The 18,732-nt window shown below is 35.5% G+C and overlaps 1 protein-coding gene across 5 annotated transcripts in view; it reads left to right on the forward strand.

Moving 5' to 3' along the window:
• SMC5 (structural maintenance of chromosomes 5) overlaps positions 1-18,732 on the forward strand; it is a 107,208-nt gene that overhangs the window by 50,200 nt on the left and 38,276 nt on the right. For all 5 annotated transcript variants that reach the window (XM_073228638.1, XM_017651264.3, XM_073228636.1 and 2 more), the window contains exons 8-11: positions 256-327; positions 11,936-12,191; positions 13,907-14,061; positions 17,547-17,660. In XM_073228638.1, coding sequence (XP_073084739.1) covers positions 256-327; positions 11,936-12,191; positions 13,907-14,061; positions 17,547-17,660 — 597 coding nt within the window. The remainder of the gene's footprint in view (positions 1-255; positions 328-11,935; positions 12,192-13,906; positions 14,062-17,546; positions 17,661-18,732) is intronic.

Raw genomic sequence — 18,732 nt, forward strand, 5'->3', positions numbered from 1 at the left:
TATGAGAAAATAGATTGTGACGAGATAAACATGCATATGCATATTGATTGCTGCAGCTCTGTTTAAAATTTATAACCTTTTATAGATTTGCAAAGAAGTTGGTATTTTTGGTGATGATAATGAATTTGCTTTGAAAGAGATGGAAAAGCATTGTGGGTAAACTTATATACAACTTAGTATTTGGACCAGCAGGACTACATAATTGGGTTGCTTGAGTTTTTAACTAATTTTCCCCCTTCTGGTTTGATCTTACAGGCCATAGATATTAAGGAGGCATCTCAAAAATGCAAACAAAAGCAAGATATTATAGAAAGGAAAGATAAACAGGTAAGATTCTGTATTGAAATTTTTATTATCCTAATTTGCCTCAACTTTTGTGTTCAGGTCTGGCTTGTGAGAATTTCTTATTTGGGAATAGTCTAAGATCCACCTCATTCTATATTTCTTACCTTAATCCATGGAGGAAACTAAGATTTGGAAGTATAGCAGTTACACAGGAGAATTAGAAGAAGTTGCTCACAGATATATATTATGATATTTGTAACTGAGTGGCTATGGTTTTTTAATAGAGTAATGGTAAAATGGATTTAATTATCTTCGTAGCAGAAGTTAGATTAGAAGGGATTTATTTGGTTGGTAAGAGTAGGACATTAAAAAGCTGATTATAAATTCTGTGTGTATAGATGGAACTTGATGGCAAAATTATTTTAGGATGATTGGGCAACAAATGGGTTCCTTAGCTAACAGTTCCCCAAAATGTATGTGGGGTTCTGTTGTCTAGAACCACTCAGAAACTAACATTTGAATTACCTATCTTAGGGATAACCCCTTTTCTGTGCCTTTAAGTCCTGGGCTTCTCTCGTTTAATTTCTCCAGAGAACAAGCTTCAAATTTCCATGGCAGAAGCTTTACTGAGTGTTAGTGTTCAAGGTGTGGTGTGGCGTGGGGAGCAGAGTTGGGCATTTGGTTGGAGATAGGGTAGGGGCAATTCTGTTCCATGTGATGTCTTTTATACTTGGCATTGCCTAGTTCCAAGAGCTTCTGGGATTTTATTTTACTTTTTAGGAAGAGTTGGCTCTTTCCTCGTCCCTTTCCTTTCAGCACCTGTTACTCTGTGTTTCCTAGAATAGGCTGCTGTTTTAGTTGGCCTCTCTACTGTCCATCTTCAGAATTTGTACTGCAATCTCCAACTGTTGGAGTCTCCTCCCTTATTCCCTTTCTCCTGTGGGACTGAGCCATTTGTACTCCATTTCTATTATTTAGTTTGAATATTACGGAAAAGGCATAAAGTTTCATCTTTAAAAACCCTGGACAGGAATAACAAGTTGGTAGGCTGTCCAGTGTTGAATCATCCTTGCATTCATGTCATAAATCTTACTTGGTATTTTATTACTTGGCTAGGTTAAACTAGAAAATCTTGTATTTAGAAATTTTTACACTATGTAAGATTGGCCCAGACTTTTATTTTGTTTCATGCTTACCTGGTTTTTCAGTGTTGTGCTGACTTTTTAAGTAGTTTAATACTCCTTGGACCAATACTTTCTTTTTTCCCCTTATTTCCCAGGGTTTGTTACTTTTGTAATCTATTTAGTTTTTAACTTTTCATTTTTATTATTTTATTTTATTGTATTGTATTATTTTATTAAGGTATTATTAATATACACTCTTATGAAGGTTTCACATGAAAAAACAATGTGGTTACTACATTCACCCATGTTATCATGTCCCCACCATACCCCATTGCAGTCACTGCCCATCTGTATAGTAAGATGCCACAGAGTCACTATTTGCTTTCTCTGTGCTACATTGTCTTCCCCATGATCCATCCCCACACACACAACATGTGTGCCAGTCATAATACCCCACAATTCCCTTCTCCTCCTTCCCCACCCACCCTCCCCCAGCCCTCTCCTTTGATAACCGCTAGTCCCTTCTTGGAGTCTGTGAGTCTGTTGCTGTGTTGTTCTTTCAGTTTTGCTTCGTTGTTAAACTCCACAAATGAGGGTAATCATTTGGTATCCATCTTTCTCCACCTGACTTGTTTCACTGAGCATATTTCACCAGCTCCATCCATGTTGTTGCAGATTGTAGGATTTGTTTCTTTCTCATGGCTGAATAGTATTCCATTGTGTATATGTACCACCTCTTCTTTATCCATTCATCTACTGATGGACACTTAGGTTGTTTCCATATCTTGGCTATTGTAAATAGTGCTGCAGAAAACATAGGGTGCATATGTCTTTTTGCATCTGAAAAATTATATTCTTTAGGTAAATTCCTAGAAGTGGAATTCCTGGGTTAAATGATATATCTATTTTTAGTTTTTGAGAAACCTCCGTATTGCTTTCCATAATGGTTGGACCTAGCTTTCATTCCCATCAGCACTGTAGGAGGGTTCCCCTTTCTCCACATCTTCTCCAACATTTGTTTTTCCTAGTCTTTTCTGTGTTGTCCATCCTAACTGGTGTGAGGTAATACCTGATTGTGGTTCTAATTTGCATTTCCCTGATAATTAGTGATGTGGAGCATCTTTTCATGTGCCTGTTGGCCATCTGAATTTCTTCTTTGGAGAATTGTCTGTTCATATCCTCTGCCATTTTTTAATCAGGTTATTTGCTCTTTGGGTGTTGAGGCATGTGAGTTCTTCATGTATTTTGGGTGTTAACCCCTTGTTGGATGTGTCGTTTACAAATATATTCTCCCATACTGTAGGATGCCTTTTTGTTCTGTTGTTGGTGTCCTTTGCAATATAGAAGCTTCATAGTTTGATGTACTCCCATTTGTTCATTTTTGCTTTTGTTTCCCTTGCTTGAGGAGAGCATTCAGAAAAACGTTGCTCATGTTTATATTCCGGAGAATTTTGCCTATATTATCTTCTAAGAGTTTTATGGTTTCTTGACTTACATTCAGGTCCTTGATCCATTTCTAGTTTACTTTTGTTTATAGAGATAGACAATAATTCAGTTTCATTCTCTTCCATGTAGCTGTCCAGTTTTGCCAACTCCATTTGTTGAAGAGGCTGTCATTTCCCCATTGTGTATCTATGGCTCCTTTATCATATATTAATTGACCATATATGGTTAGATATATATCTGGGTTCTCTAGTCTGTTCCATTGGTCTATGGGTCTGTTCTTGTGCCAATACCAAATTGTCTTGATTACTGTGGCTTTGTAGTAGAGCTTGAAGTCAGGGAGCAAAATCCCCCCATCCCCCCAGCTTTATTCTTCCTTCTCAGGATTGCTTTGGCTATTCAGGGTCTTTTGTGGTTCCATATGAATTTTAGAACTATTTTCTGTAGCTCATTAAAGAATGCTGTTGGAATTTTGATAGGGATTGCATTGAATCTGTAGATTGCTTTAGGCAGGTTGGCCATTTTGACAATATTAATTCTTTGTATCCATGAGCACGGCATGTGTTTCCATTTATTGCTATCTTCTTTAATTTCTATCATGAGTGTCTTGTAGTTTTCAGAGTATAGGTCTTTCACTTCCTGGGTATTTTATTCTTTTTGATGCAATTGTGAATGGAATTGTTTTCCTGATTTCTCTTTCTGCTAGTTCATTGTTAGTGTATAGAAATGCAACAGATTTTTGCGTATTAATTTTGTGTCCAACTTTGTTGAATTCAGATATTAGATCTAGTAGTTTTGGAGTGGATTCTTTAGGGTGTTTTATGTACAACATCATGTCATCTGCAAAGAGTGACAGTTTAACTTCTTCCTTGCCAATCTGGATGCCCTTTATTCCTTTGTGTTGTCTGATTGCTGTGGCTAGGACCTCCAGTACTATGTTGAATAAAAGTGGAGAGAGTGGACATCTTTGTCTTTTTCCCAATCTTAAGGGAAAGGCTTTCAGCTTCTCACTGTTAAGTAGGATGTTGGCTGTGGGTTTGTCTTATATTATGTTGAGGTACTTGCCCTCTATACCCATTTTTTTGTTTTTTTTGAGAGTTTTTATCATAAATGAATGTTGAATTTTGTCAAATGCTTTTTCAGCATCATGGAGATGATCGTGCAGTTTTTGTCCTCGTTTTTGTTGATGTGGATGATGTGGATGGAATTTTGAATGTTGTACCATCCTTGCATCCCTGGAATAAATCCTACTTGATCATGATGGATGATCTTTTTGGTGTATTTTTTAATTCGGTTTGCTAATACTTTGTTCAGTATTTTTGCATCTATGTTCGTCAGGGATATTGGTCTGTAATTTTCGTTTTTGTGGTGTTTTTGCCTGGTTTTGGTATTAGAGTGATGCTAGCCTTGTAGAATGAATTTGGAAGTATTCCCTCCTCTTCTACTCTTTGGAAAACTTTAAGGAGGATGGGTATTAGGTCTTCACTAAATATTTGATAAAATTCAGCAGTAAAACCTTCTTAGGTAGTTTTTTGATTACCAGATCAATTTCCTTGCTGGTAATTGGTCTATTTAGATTTTCTGTTTCTTCCTGGGTTAGCCTTGGAAGGTTATATTTTTCTAGAAAATTGTCTCTTCTTCTAGGTTATCCAGTTTGTTACCATATAATTTTTCATAGTATTCTCTCATAATTCTTTGTATTTCTGTGGTGTCTGTAGTCATTTTTCCTTACTCATTTTTTATTCTGTTTATGTGTGTAGACTCTTTTTCTTGGTAAGTCTGCCTAGGGGTTTATCTATTTTGTTTGTTTTCTCAAAGAACCAATTCCTGCTTTCATTAATTCTTTCTATTGTTTTATTCTTCTTGATTTTATTTATTTTTTCTCTAATCTTTATTATGTTGCACCTTCTACTGACTTTGGACCTCATTTGTTCTCCTTTTCTAGTTTCATTAATTGTGAGTTTAGACTGTTCATATGGGATTGTTCTTTTTTCCTGAGGTAGGCCTGTGTTGCAATATACTTCCTTCTTAGAACAGCCTTCGCTGTGTCCCACAGATTTTTCTGGTATTGAATTATTGTTGTCATTTCTCTCCATATATTGCTTGATATCTGTGTTTATTTGGTCATTGATCCATTGGTTATTTAGGAGCATGTTGTTAAGCCTCCATGTGTTTGTGGGCTTTTTTGTTATCTTTTTATTTTAAGTCTATTTCTTTCTAGTTTCATACCACTGTGGTCTGAGAAGCTGGTTGGTACAATTTCAGTCTTTTTGAATTTACTGAGGCTCTTTTTGTGGCCTAGTATACGATCTATTCTTGAAAGTATTTCATGTGCACATGAGAAGAATGTGTATCCTGCTGCTTTTGGGTGTAGAGTTCTGTAGATGTCTGTTAGGTCCATCTGTTCTAGTGTGTTGTTCAGTGCCTCTGTCTCCTTACTTATTTTCTGTCAGGTTGATCTGTCCTTTGGAGTGAATGGAGTGTTAAAGTCTCCTAGAAGGAATGCATTGTGTTCTATTTCCCCTTTTAATTTTGTGAGTATTTGTTTCACATATGTAGGTGCTCCTGTGATGGGTGCATAGGTATTTATAATGGTTATATCCTTTTGTTGGATTGACCCCTTTATCATTACGTAATGTCCTTCTTTGTTTCTTGTGACTTTCTTTGTTTTGAAGTCTATTTTGTGTGATATGAGTTCTGCAACACCTGCTTTTTTCTCCCTACGAAGTGCATGAAATATGTTTTTCCATCCCTTCATTTTTAGTCTGTGTATATCTTTGGGTTTGAAGTGAGTCTCTTGTAGGCAGTATATAGTTGGGTCTTGTTTTTTTATCCATTCAGTGACTCTGTCTTTTGATTGGTGCATTCAGGCCATTTACATTTAGGGTGATTTTTGATAGGTATGTACTTATTGACATTGCAGGCTTTAGATTCGTGGTTACCAAAGGTTCAAGGTTAACTTCTTTACTATCTAAGAGTCTAACTTAAGTCACTTGGTATGCTATTACAAACACAATCTAAAGGTTCTTTTTTTTTTTTTTTTTTTTTTTTGCCTCCTTTTTTTCCTCCTCAGTTCTTTATATATTAGGTATCATATTCTGTGCTCTTTGTCTATCCCTTTTTATTACCTCTGGTGACAGCTACTTAACCTTAGGTATACTTCCATCTATAGCAGTTCCTCCAAAATACACTGTAGAGATTGTTTGTGTGGGGTAAATTCTCTCAGTTTTTGCTTATCTGGAAATTGTATAATCCCTCCTTCAAATTTAAATGATAATCTTGCTGGATAGAGTATCCTTGGTTTGAGGCCCTTCTGCTTCATTGCATTAAATATATCATGCCACTCCCTTCTGGCCTGTAATGTTTCTGCTGAGACATTTGATGATAGCCTGATAGGTTTTCCTTTGTATGTGATCTTATTTCTCTCTCTGGCTGCTTTTAATAGTCTGTCCTTATCCTTGGCCTTTGCCATTTTAATTATTATATGTCTTGGTGTTGTCCTCCTTGGGTCCCTTGTGTTGGGAGATCTGTGCACCTCTAAGGCCTGAGAGACTATCTTCTTCCTCAGATTGGGGAAGTTTTTAGCAATTACTTCCTCAAAGACACTTTCTATCCCTTTTTCTCTCTCTTCTTCTTCTGGTACCCCTATAATATGAATATTTTTCTGTTTGGATTGGTCACAAACTTCTCTCAGTGTTCTTTCATTCCTAGAGATCCTTTTTTCTCTCTGTGCTTCAGCTTCTTTGTATTCCTCTTCCCTAATTTCTATTTCATTTATCATCTGCTCCACCGTACGTAATCTGCTTTTGTATGTTTCATTTCTGATACTGTGTTCCGTAATGATTGGATCTCCGACCGAATTCATTCCTGAGTTCTTGAATGTTTTTCTGTACCTCCCTGAGCATGTTTATGATTTTTATTTTGAAATATCTTCTAGGAAGTTTCATGAGATTAGTTTCATTTGACTCTGTCTGGTGTATGTATGATTTTGCTTTGAACCAAATTCTTTTGATGTTTCATATTTATATGTGGTGCCCTCTGTTGCCCAGAAGCTCTACTCTCTGAAGCTGTTTAGCCCCTGAAGCAACATTGGTGGTCATAAGGGAGCAGTGTTGGTGCCTGGGGGTGTGTGGGGGGGTGGTGAAGAGCTGTTTCCTGTTTCCCAGCTGCTATGCCTGTTTCCACTGGCAGAACCAATGGGCCAAGCACACATGTATAAGCCTCTGTGCTTTATGTTTGTAGTTGCCATTGGTGGGCCTTCCCTCTAGCTGCCCTGACGCCAGAGTAGGGGCTGCCAGTTTGGGAGCTAGGTGCGCCTGGCTGGGAGGAAGGCGTGGCAGGTTGTGTATCATGGTGGGGAGCCTTGGAGCTGCATAGCTAGCTGGGGGATAGAGCATATCAAGATTGTGAAAGTTCCCAACCTGCTGGGCAGAGTGCACCCGGACAATTTTGTCTACCTGTCCTTTCTCCTGAGCAGTAAGCTCTGTGCAGTCGTTGTCCCTTTAGCATCCCTCTCACTTTTAGGAAGTCTCTCAGACTGCCCACCCAGATCAGCTGTATATGAATCCCTGTTTTCCACAAGTAGCTTGAATCTCAGTCTCTCCAGGTATTCTGCCTGTCTTACCTTTCCAACCCCAGTAATTACCAGCGCACCATGCAATGTAGTTTCATGCTCCCAGAGGAAATCTCCATGGCTAGGTGTTCAGCAGTCCCAGGCCTCCACTCCCTTCCTGCTCTGTTTCTCTTCCTCCTGCCAGTGAGCTGGGGTGTGGGAACTGCTTAGGTCCTGCTGCTTCACGGCTTCGGTACATTACCCTGTTCTGTGAGGTCTGTTCTTTCCTCCAAGTGTATGCAGTCTGGCGCAGCCTTCTTTCCTGATGTTCTTTCAGGATTAGTTATATCAATTATATTTTCATATTATTTGTGCTTTTAGGAGGAGTTCTCTGTCTCACCTCTCACGCTGCCATCTTTAATCCCTTCATCCTCTTAACTTTTCATTTTTAATAAATACATTTTAGGGATACATTTTTTCTTGTTATCATTTGATTACATCTCACATGTGTTGTGACACATGCTTTTATTTTTTAGTTTAAAATTTTATAATTTTCATTTAAATGTTTTTATTCATTTTAGCATTATATGGAGGTCTTGTTTTAATTTCTGTGAAGCATTTTAAAGCTTTTCTTATGTAGAGTCTTAATTATGTTCCTTTATGGTTAATAAATATGGACTTCATGACTTTTGGAATTTTTTGAGACCACTTGGGACTTTTAAATTTGGTTATGTGCGTGTTCTACCTATATTTGAAAAGCATGTGTATTCTGTCTTAGTTATGGAGTTGTGTATTATAACAAGCTTAGAATAATTATATCATGCATATGTTCTACTTCCTTTTCTTTTAATCTACCTGATTTACCCATTTTTAAAGTGTCAACACCTCCTGTGAGTGTAGATTTGTCTTTTTCATTACATTTGTATTACTTTTTGCTTCCTCAACTTTAAAGCTTTATTGTTTGTTAATTCTACATTTTATCTACTGTAAATACTATACACTGGGTTTTGTTTCGCAAGTTTTTTTCAATTTGGTGAAACACTTTTTCATATAGTAAAAGGGTCTAACTAGTTCACATTCACCATTGTTTTTTATTTACTGCCTTTTTGTTTGATTCCTCCTGTTAACCCTACTTTCCGTTGCTGTTGACCAAGGTTTTCTTATTCCATTTTTTCCCTAAAGTTATATATTCTAATATATTCTAAGCCTATTCTACTGATTACTCTTAAAGTTTAAGTAACATATTTTTCTTTTAAAAGTTCATCATTATTTTTATTCTTTCCATTAAGATAAAAATCTTAGCAAGCTTTTTATTCTTCTCTTCATGTCAGTATCATGACATTTACTTGTTATTTATTTTTACTTGTTAGGTATTTAAAGTGTTACTTTTTTACTGTTTGTGTTCATGAGGAATATTGTTCTGTTAGGTCTTTTTGTACTATCTGCCTTGGTTATCAGGATAATTCTATATAAAAGTGGAGTGGTCTCTATTTTTTTGTTTTTTGGGTTTTTTTGCAGGGTTGGGGAAGAGCTTGTATACAGTTGGTGTAGTTCTTTAAACATTCTGCATAGTTCTCAAGTAACTATCTGGGTCTGGAGATTTCTTTTTTGGGGAGTGTTAAAATTGTTAATTCAACTTAATAGTTACAGGGCTATTCAATTTCTCATATCGATAAGTTGTGGTAGTATTCTTTGAGGATTTTCTTAATTTTGTCTAAGGTGTCAAATTTATGTGTGTATAAATTCTCTTAATATCTTTTTGATATCTGTAGGATCTCTACTGATAAGTGATCCCCTTGTTTTATTCCTCATATTGGTAATTGTGTCTTCTCTTTTTTTTGTCAGTCCTGCTAAAGGTTTAATTTTGTTGCTTTTTTCAAAGAACCTGCTCTTTGTTTCATTGATTTTTTGTTTTTCTATATTCAGTTTCATTGGTGTCTGTTGGTATCATTATAATTTCCTTTCTTCTGCTCTATGTGGATTTATTTTGCTCTTTTTCTAGTTTCTTCAGTTGCAAGCTCCAATTATTGATTGATTCAAGACTGTTTTTCCTCTTGTGTATGCATTTAATGCTGTAAATTTCCCTCATCACTACTTTAGTTGTGTCCCACAAATATTTTTGTGTTGTAATTTTATTTTTCAGTTAAATGTGCTTTTCTTCCCCTGCTTTTCTTAAAACTCTGTTTATTTACCTGTTGATGGATATTTAGGTTGTTTTTGGTTCGTGGCAATTACCAATAAAGCTGCCATGGGTATTCTTGTAAATATTTTTGTATAAACATATATTTTCATTTCTCTTGGATAATTTCCTAGGAGTAGAATATCATAGATGTACATTTAACTTTTGAAGGAGTTACAAATTGCTTTCAAAAGTAGTTGTAACTTATAGTGGTTATAATTGATAAAAATTGACTTGTGATAGCTTGGAATTTTTTGTTTTATGGTCCTTCACCATAAATAGTTTGAGAAACACTGCTTGGAGTAGAAGTAGCCTGGAGGAGTTAGATTTGGGTAGCTACAAGGACTCTTGTTACATTGTGTGAGATAAAGCAGAATGAGTATAGATAGAAGGAGGTAGGGTGATGGATTTCAGGAAAAGTACTCTGATTTTAACCATGCTATTACTGAAGCGTGAGATGGAGTTCAAGCTGAGCAAGTAGAGGGCCTCCAGCAATGAAAGGATTGAGGAAGGTGGAAAGGATGGGAACTCATCTCAGAATGAGAGCACGCATTTATTAGAGATATTTAAAAGGTTTGTGTGATTGTTTTGAGTGCCCATTTAAGTTTTGTGGCCATAAATTTGAAATGGGACCTGTTTTTGAGAGTTCAGCTGTTTATGTAAAAATAAATGGAAGTAAGGTATCTAGTTAGGTTTAATAAGGACAAGGCTTTTTCCTGGCCAGTGTGACATTGGCATGGTGGAGTGTCAAGGGAATGGTTCTAGTAATGGGTGTGGAACGTTAGTCAGTTAAGAAAATAAAGGGATGAAAGATTGTGAAAGGTGGTGGTGTCAATGGGTTGCAGGACCTTGTGGGATCAAAGGGTAGTTGAAATGAGAATACTGTAGTCAGTAAAATGGAAGGGAAGGAAATAGTAATCAAAGAGTAGGATTGTAGAAATACAGTTTTCAGAGGTGGTATGATTTTTGGTGACTTACATGATCTAGAATATTGTAGGAGATGGTGGCTAAGGAGGGGTTTATGAAATGATGGTTGAAGTTGAAGAAATCAAAGAACACAGAGGCCAAAGAATTAGATTGATTTTTCTCTGCTTATGTTGAAGTTCCATGATATGAGGCATAGTGATGACAGCTGAATAGTGAGTCAGGTGCTAAAGTCTTCAGTGAACACAGAGGTGAGGAAAGATTTTGAGGGAGGTAGTTAACACAGTAACAAAGATAATGAGTGGTAGAGTCTGACTCCATGGTCTTCAAAGGAACCTAAGTGGGGCTCAGTTAGCAGAGGAAGTAGTACAGTGGAGATTAAGGAGCCCACCCTCACCTCCGAGTCCTGAATCACTCTGAAGAATTATGGCAGGAAAAGGTCGCCACTGGAGAGGGCTCTAGGGAGAAGTGTCTTCCAGGAATAGCTAATTGTCAGAACAAGAAGAGAGAACAGCCAGAGAAACTGAAGATATAAGCGGAATGGAAGACAGGATCTAAGCTTCCTCAACAAGGAGACTTGAACATTTAAAGACATGGTATCAGGAGAAGAAAGCACTTCATATCCTAGTGAAGATGGGTGGTCTGGAAGGCTTGGACTCACTGTACCTGAGCCAAACACACATATAATGGGGTTAGTCATAGTAGTTTCTTGGGTCAAGTTGGCAGATGAATTAAAGGTTAGAGTTCAGGAAACTTAGGTGGAAAGACAGGGACCATTGGGCTGCTTTCAGTTTCTCAGTGCGGAAGTCCTTCTGAACAAACTACTTTGGTAGCCCCATGAGTTCTGGTAGGTTGGTGCTCTCCATTTTGCTGAGAGAACAAAGGTTATGCTTGTTAAAATTCTTGTCCCTATTTCATGGACTTTGACTTCCCCATTTTTCTGCCATTCTAAATTTTATATCTGCCTTGTGTGACATGCCTGTTTATTCTCTTGAATGCCTTGGACTTCATGGGTTATCTGGCTGAACACTACAGCTTCTTTTCTGCTTCCTTACTTTAAGATCATTGAACATTAGTGAAAATCTGTCAGACTGCATGACTTTTAATTTCAGTCTTACAGTGCATAGTATGCATTTGCTTCCTATAAATATTTAGAAGTCTGATTGGCTTTATAAATATTTTGTTCAGCAAATATTTAGTAAGTGCTAACTATGCCAAGCCTGTTTTAGGTACTTGGAAAATATTAGTAAACAAAAGATAGACTGTTATTCCTATCACACTGTCAATTCTAGCAGGATACTATTTAGTGAGGAAAACACCTGTTTTCTTAGACTGTTTGCATTTTTAAAACTATATTACTGTAAAAACCTTATAAACCAGGAGAAAAAAAAAACATCTCTAGTACCTAACCTGCTTTTGTTTTACTAGATTGAGGAACTTCAGCAGGCTTTAACAGTAAAACAAAACGAAGAGCATGACCGACAGAGGAGAATAAGTAATACCCGGAAAATGATAGAAGATTTACAAAATGAACTGAAAACCACAGAAAACTGTGAGAACCTTCAGCCCAAGATTGATGCCATTACAAATGATCTGAGAAGAGTTCAAGATGAAAAGGCATTATGTGAAGGCGAGGTAATTGATAAGCGAGGAGAGAAGGAAACTCTAGAGAAGGAGAAAAAGAGTAAGTTTCTTAAATGTAGGGTGAAGAGATGTTTATAAAACGGAGATATATCTCTGTTGATGGGCTTTCTTCTCCTGATACCATGTCTTTAAATGTTCAAGTCTCCTTGTTGAGGAAGCTTAGATCCTGTCTTCCAAGTTAACACCTTAATTACTTATATCTATCATGTTTTGCCACTGGCTGACTAATATCTTAAATCATGATAGTTGATTTGATCTCTAAAAGTACCTTCCTTTATTTTCTTTACAGTCAGTTACTATTATTTATCAGATCAAATTTAAGCTCTTCATTCTAGCCTTCATAAAACTTCCATTAGCTTTATTCCCTGAAACCTGTCCAATTTCATCTGTTTTATTCCTGTAGACAATGTGGATAGATCTATAGCATTATTGAGACAGAGGAAGTCTCATACTGTCTGCTCAGTATATATGACATAAGATATGCTAAACAAGAAAAAATTTTTTTTAATCAGACTACTAGATGTATATGTATGATTTAAAAGAAATAATCTAAAACAGAAAGGTGGCCCAACCGCCTTGATAACTATAGCCCCACTTTCAGAAATAATTATTAACTATTAGTAACTTAACTATTTCAGCAGTTTTTTCTAACAGTCCTTCACATATTTTCATCATATGCCTATTTCAGTATGGCTTGATTAATCACTTTTAGACGTTTTCTTTTGATATTTTGTTACTTTAGATGTGTATTTCAGTTCCTATAACTCCCCTCCCTATATTCCTCAAATGAGATTGTTAATATTAGTTTTTAATCATAAACATTTACTAAAATTTACCATAATATTTTTGTCATTTAACAAGTGTCAATATTGCTTGAATATGCACTTTGTAGTTAAAAATACTAGTACTCTCATTCTTCCTTTTTACTTTCTTCCCCTCTGACATTCTAAATTCTCTAATATGTACTCTGGTTTTTATACTTCTCATGAAAATATTTTATTGAGAATCATAGTCAAGTTTTATGTACTCTATTAATGGGTTAATTTTAAAAGCTAGAAATACTAAGTATCATTCATGTTACTACAATAATGAAATGTTTGCAGAATTATGGTGCAGGTATATACTGTATAGCTTTGTATATATACCATATATACACACATATATGTAATGCATTATGATCTAATTTACTTTCCTTGGTATATTTTTAAAAGTTTTAATTTACCTTTTTTGTAAAAACACCATTGGCTTTAGGATTTCCTTAAATAGGAAGAAAAAAAAAGCCTACTATTCCTGAATGCCATCTCTTCATTTTTCTTGGCATTACTCGTTTTGTTAGAGTACATCTTTAGGTAGCCTCTTAAGAGATGTTTGGAAGGAGAATCTTTGCATCCCTGAAAATACCTTTATTTCATTATCCCCTTTTCTCAGCTTTGTTGTATATATCTTTACAGGTTGAAAATAATTTTCCTCAGAGTTTAGAAGGCCTGTTGTGGTTGCTGGTAGATCTTTTGTTTTCTCGTTCTTTTGTATGTGGCATAGTATTTATTTTTGATAGCTCAAAGATCATCTTTTATCCCAGGTGTTTGAAAATTTGAGAATGATTTGTCCAGGGTGGGTCTTTCTCATTATGTTGGGTATTTGCTGAGTGGTGTTTGTAACTTTTAGATCTGAGATACTCTTTTATAATGTTAAGAGATTATTTCACTAACTACAGTTTCCAGAGAAGCAATAGTTTGTTTTATTTTCCAATTTTAGGTGTGGCTGCTCATATTGTACGATTTGATAATCTTATGAATCAAAAGGAAGATAAGCTGAGACAAAGATACCGTGACACATACGATGCTGTTCTATGGCTAAGAAATAACAGAGACAAATTTAAGCACAGAGTCTGTGAACCTATAATGCTCACCGTAAGAAATTTTGTTAATCTTGGTAGCTTCTGTTTTATTATTCCAGTCATTGTAGACTTTTGTTGTTTTAGGAATTCTTAGTCTCATTAAAACCCTAGTTTTCTATTATCAGACCTGTGGCAACTGCTATACTGTTGAAGCCATACATGAGCTTTTAAAGGGGCCTTTATTCAATAAACTTGTGGACTTTTTCTAGAAATAAGTATGGAACTATCAGCTTACTGACCAAGAATCATGTATAAAAATTAGCCTGCTTAGCTGGTTCCTTCTGGCAATTGCTATTCTTAGGATATAACAGGCAATAGATTAAATGCTGCCAAAGGAGTAGAAAAAGCATAAATAAAAATGTTGATACGCACCTGACAGAAGATGGACAAGAAAATCACTTGCTATAAAAGTAGAGCATTCTGAGAATGAAACCAACAATTTATTGACCTCATAAACATTTGATAACTTGGTGATAATTATATTTCATTAAGAAAAGGGTAAACTATATTTAGCAAATCATGTAGTGAACTATGGCCATGGATCTGGTAGGAAGGATTTCATCTAAAACATCTAAAATAGTAATTTTGGCTATGGAAGGAGATGAAAAAGTGAAAATCACATTTTTGGTAATAATATGTTAGATAGATATACATATGTGATATAAACTTAAAACCCAACAGGGACCTAAGCATTTTTTTTTGTTATCATTAATTTACAATTACATGAAGAACATTATGTTTACTAGACTCCCCCCTTCACCAAGTCCCCCCCAGAAACCCCATTACAGTCACTGTCCATCAGTGTAGTAAGATGCTGTAGAATCACTACTTGTCTTCTCTGTGTTGCACAGCCCTCCCTGTGCCCCACCAACATTATACCTGCTAATTGTAATGCCCCCTTTCTTTTTCCCCGCCCTTATCCCTCCCTTCCCATCCATCCTTCCCGGTTCCTTTCCCTTTGTTAACTGTTAGTCCATTCTTGGATTCTGTGATTCTGCTGCTGTTTTGTTCCTTCAGTTTTTCTTTGTTCTTATACTCCACAAATGAGTGAAATCATTTGGTACTTGTCTTTTTTTGCCTGGCTTATTTCACTGAGCATAACACCCTCTAGTTTATCCATGTTGTTGCAAATGGTAGGATTTGTTTTCTCTTATGGCTGAATAATATTCCATTGTGTATACGTACCACATCTTCTTTATCCATTCATCTACTGATGGATACTTGCTTCCATTTCTTGGCTATTGTAAATAGTGCTGTGATAAACATAGGGGTGCATCTATCCTTTTCAAACTGGATGTATTCTTAGGGTAAATTCCTAGAAGTGAAATTCCTGGGTCAAATGGTATTTCTATTTTGAGCATTTTGAGGAACCTCCATATTGCTTTCCACAATGGTTGAACTAATTTACATTCCCACCAGCAGTGTAGGAGGGTTCCCCTTTCTCCACAACCTTGCCAACATTTGTTGTTGTTTGTCTTTTGGATAGTGGCGATCCTTACTGGTGTGAGGTGATATCTCATTGGGGTTTTAATTTGCATTTCTCTGATGACAAGCAATGTGGAGCATCTTTTCATGTGTCTGTTAGCCATCTGAATTTCTTCTTTGGAGAACTGTCTTTTCAGCTCCTCTGCCCATTTTTTAATTGGATTATTTGCTTTTTGTTTGCTGAGGTGTGTAATCTCTAAGGATTGTTTTTGTTAAATAATTTTTTCACTTTAGAAAAGAATGCAGTATAGATCCTTGCAGGATTCTTGAAAAAGTCCTCTTTTCTATAAGTCATATTTGTGTTATACTTTATTATTATATCTTACATTATATTAGCAAAATTATATAATACTGTATTCTCTTCTTGCTCAAGTATGTATTATTAGAATATTTTTGCCAGATCAAGAAGGGAATATCTATTTTGGATGCAGTCATAATTGTTTTGATTAATCTGATAAGGACTGAAAGAAAGTACAAGAAAAATTTTGTGATCTTTATATAGTAAGTGATAATCCAAGTATAATTGTCATCAGATTTTTATCAAAATGCCAACCTCCAAATAGTATTTTAGAATTTTGTACTAATAGCCTGTCATCAAGTCAGGCTACTAGCTGGCATACTCTGCTTTTTACCTTTTTGGAATAATCTTTGTACCACCTCCTTCCAACTATATATCCCCCTCCTCTGCAATGTACACACCGACCATTCAAGATCTAGTTGCAATGATACCACCTCCAAAGGTAATTTAGCAATACATAAACTTAAAATTTTAGTCATATAATTGTCAGTTAGCAATTGATTTCCATGAGTTACCTCTAACCATTCCAATCTAGAATTGGAGAAGTGTGCAAAGATTTATTTACAGTCCTACTCCTCACAGTAGGAGTGTTTATAATAGAATGATGGGGCAAAAACAAAATTTCCAAAGATACAATTGGTTACATAAATTATATTGTTATAATAGAATACTATGCAGCCATTAAAAGTTACTGTAGGTTTCTATTCAGTGATATAAAAGAATGGTTATGACATGTTAATGAATTATAAAATGTATTACAGAATACAATGTATAGAAAGATTGCATTTTTAAAAATTGAAACAGGAGTCTGCCATCAGACACCAGATCATCTTGGAGAGCAATAGGCTCCTATATCTACCTGTCTGTATCTTACTACTTTGTGAAAGATGTGGTTTTGAAGAGCTTTGCCAGATATTTTCTTTACCAGTGTCATGAGGTGAAAGAAGGAACATGCTGATAAAGCTGCAGAACCAACAGGGTGTCTAAATCTTCATTCAAGATATTGGGAAACAGACTGTGAATGCAGTGGAATGTGCATTACCCTTGGGGAAAGGTGTGAATCAGTCACTACTGGAAATGCGCAAACTGGCCAGTGACAAAAAGGACCTTAATTGTATGACTTTCTTGAGACTCATTACCTAAATGAGCAGGTGAAATCCATCCAAGAATTGAATGACCATGTGACCAACTTACACAAGATCAGGGCCAAACCTAGAATTTCTCTTGAAAGCACTAAATAGTTACAATTAGTCTATAGCAAGTTTTTTCATTAGTTTCATAGTTTTATTCAGTTCTTTATGGTTTTGTCCTGATCAGTTATTGCCGGTATAGTATAAGTTCCTTTTGAAGATTATAAAGAAAAATATTACAAGTTTGGAGACAGATGAGAAATGTTTATACTCTTAGGTTACAGTCTAAGCCTATTGCAGATGTTTTCAGTCAAATGTTTTCAGTGAGTTGACTAGAAAAAAAAAGTTATTTCTTAATAGCAAAGTCAGAATGCATCAGGTACTATTCAAGTCTTGGCTTTTGTTTTACTATGTTTTGGATGTTTCTGAGTAATAGGTATTTTAAAGTGTTGACTCTTCAATACCAAGTTCTTTTATTACTTCCCTTTTCTCAAGTATTAAATTTAGTTAAGTAAATCTAAGTATAATAATGTAGTAGTTTGGGTTTCATGAAAATCAACTTACATTTTCTTTTTGTTTGTATAGATCAATATGAAAGATAATAAAAATGCCAAATATATTGAAAATCATATTCCATCAAATGACTTGAGAGCTTTTGTATTTGAAAATCAAGAAGATATGGAGGTTTTCCTCAAAGAGGCAAGTACTAGCCAACATAATACTTTGACTTACTTGGCACTTACCTTCCAGTGCTTGAGTTTTAACTCTGAAGTAGAACAAAAAAATGAAATGACTGATTTTACCAGTAGTAGCTCTTGTGTAAAGTCAATGTTTTGCTAATTTCTTTCCTATCTATGCCATTAAGGAATGAATTTGTTTTACAGGAGGGAAAAAAAAGCCCCAAATTCCATCTGATACATATTTTGAAATGATCATTTGGAATTAATATGAAAAGTAATTTTATCACATTGTTTTAAGAGAAAGAAACATAATGATGGGCCTTTTGTCTTGGACATCCTTTTTGAAAATATATTACAGTGAACTCAGTTTTTCTGTGGTAGAGATATCCTATTGATATAAATAAAACCTCTTTACAAAGAATGAGTCCTATATCTACTTAGATAAAAAATTCCACTGACGGAGAATCTAAGCCACTGAAAGTAGCATGGCTTAGTAGTTAAGAGCGTAGACTCTACAGATAGGCTGCCAGGATTTGAAATCTGGCTTTCCTACTAACTTGGGCAAGTTGCCTTAATGTTTTGTGCCTTTCCTCATCTATAAAATGGAAATAATATTATCTACTTCAAAAGATGTTTATGAGGACTAAATAAATAAATGAAAAGTATTTAGAACAGTGCTTGTTAGCTATTACTATTATATATTGTTACATATCTACATAATATATGTTGTCAGCTATATATGTTGTTATTGTAAGATTTCTTTTTTCTTTTGCACATGCCTCCTACTTCTTTAAAAGCCCCAAAAAGAGGTTTAGATGTTCTTTTGTTTAAACCTTTGCTAGTAGGTCCAAGTAAGGACAGGGCTCTGAATCAGCTCAAGTCATTTCCTATTTCTCTGGAGCACAGTGATTAGAAAGAATCCTTACTTACTTTGGCTTTTACCATATTGCTCTCCTTCTAGTTGGGGAGTTGCAGAGAATGTGAATGTAAGGTGATGGGATAAAAAAGTTAGATGTAGTGGACTCTAAACATTTGTGTGTTTTAGAACTATTTAAGCCTAATCAGTGGAGTTACTGATCTGGTGTCAGAGC

This window comes from Manis javanica, chromosome 2 (assembly GCF_040802235.1).
Source record: "Manis javanica isolate MJ-LG chromosome 2, MJ_LKY, whole genome shotgun sequence".
In the NCBI taxonomy this organism is placed as follows: Eukaryota; Metazoa; Chordata; class Mammalia; order Pholidota; family Manidae; genus Manis; species Manis javanica.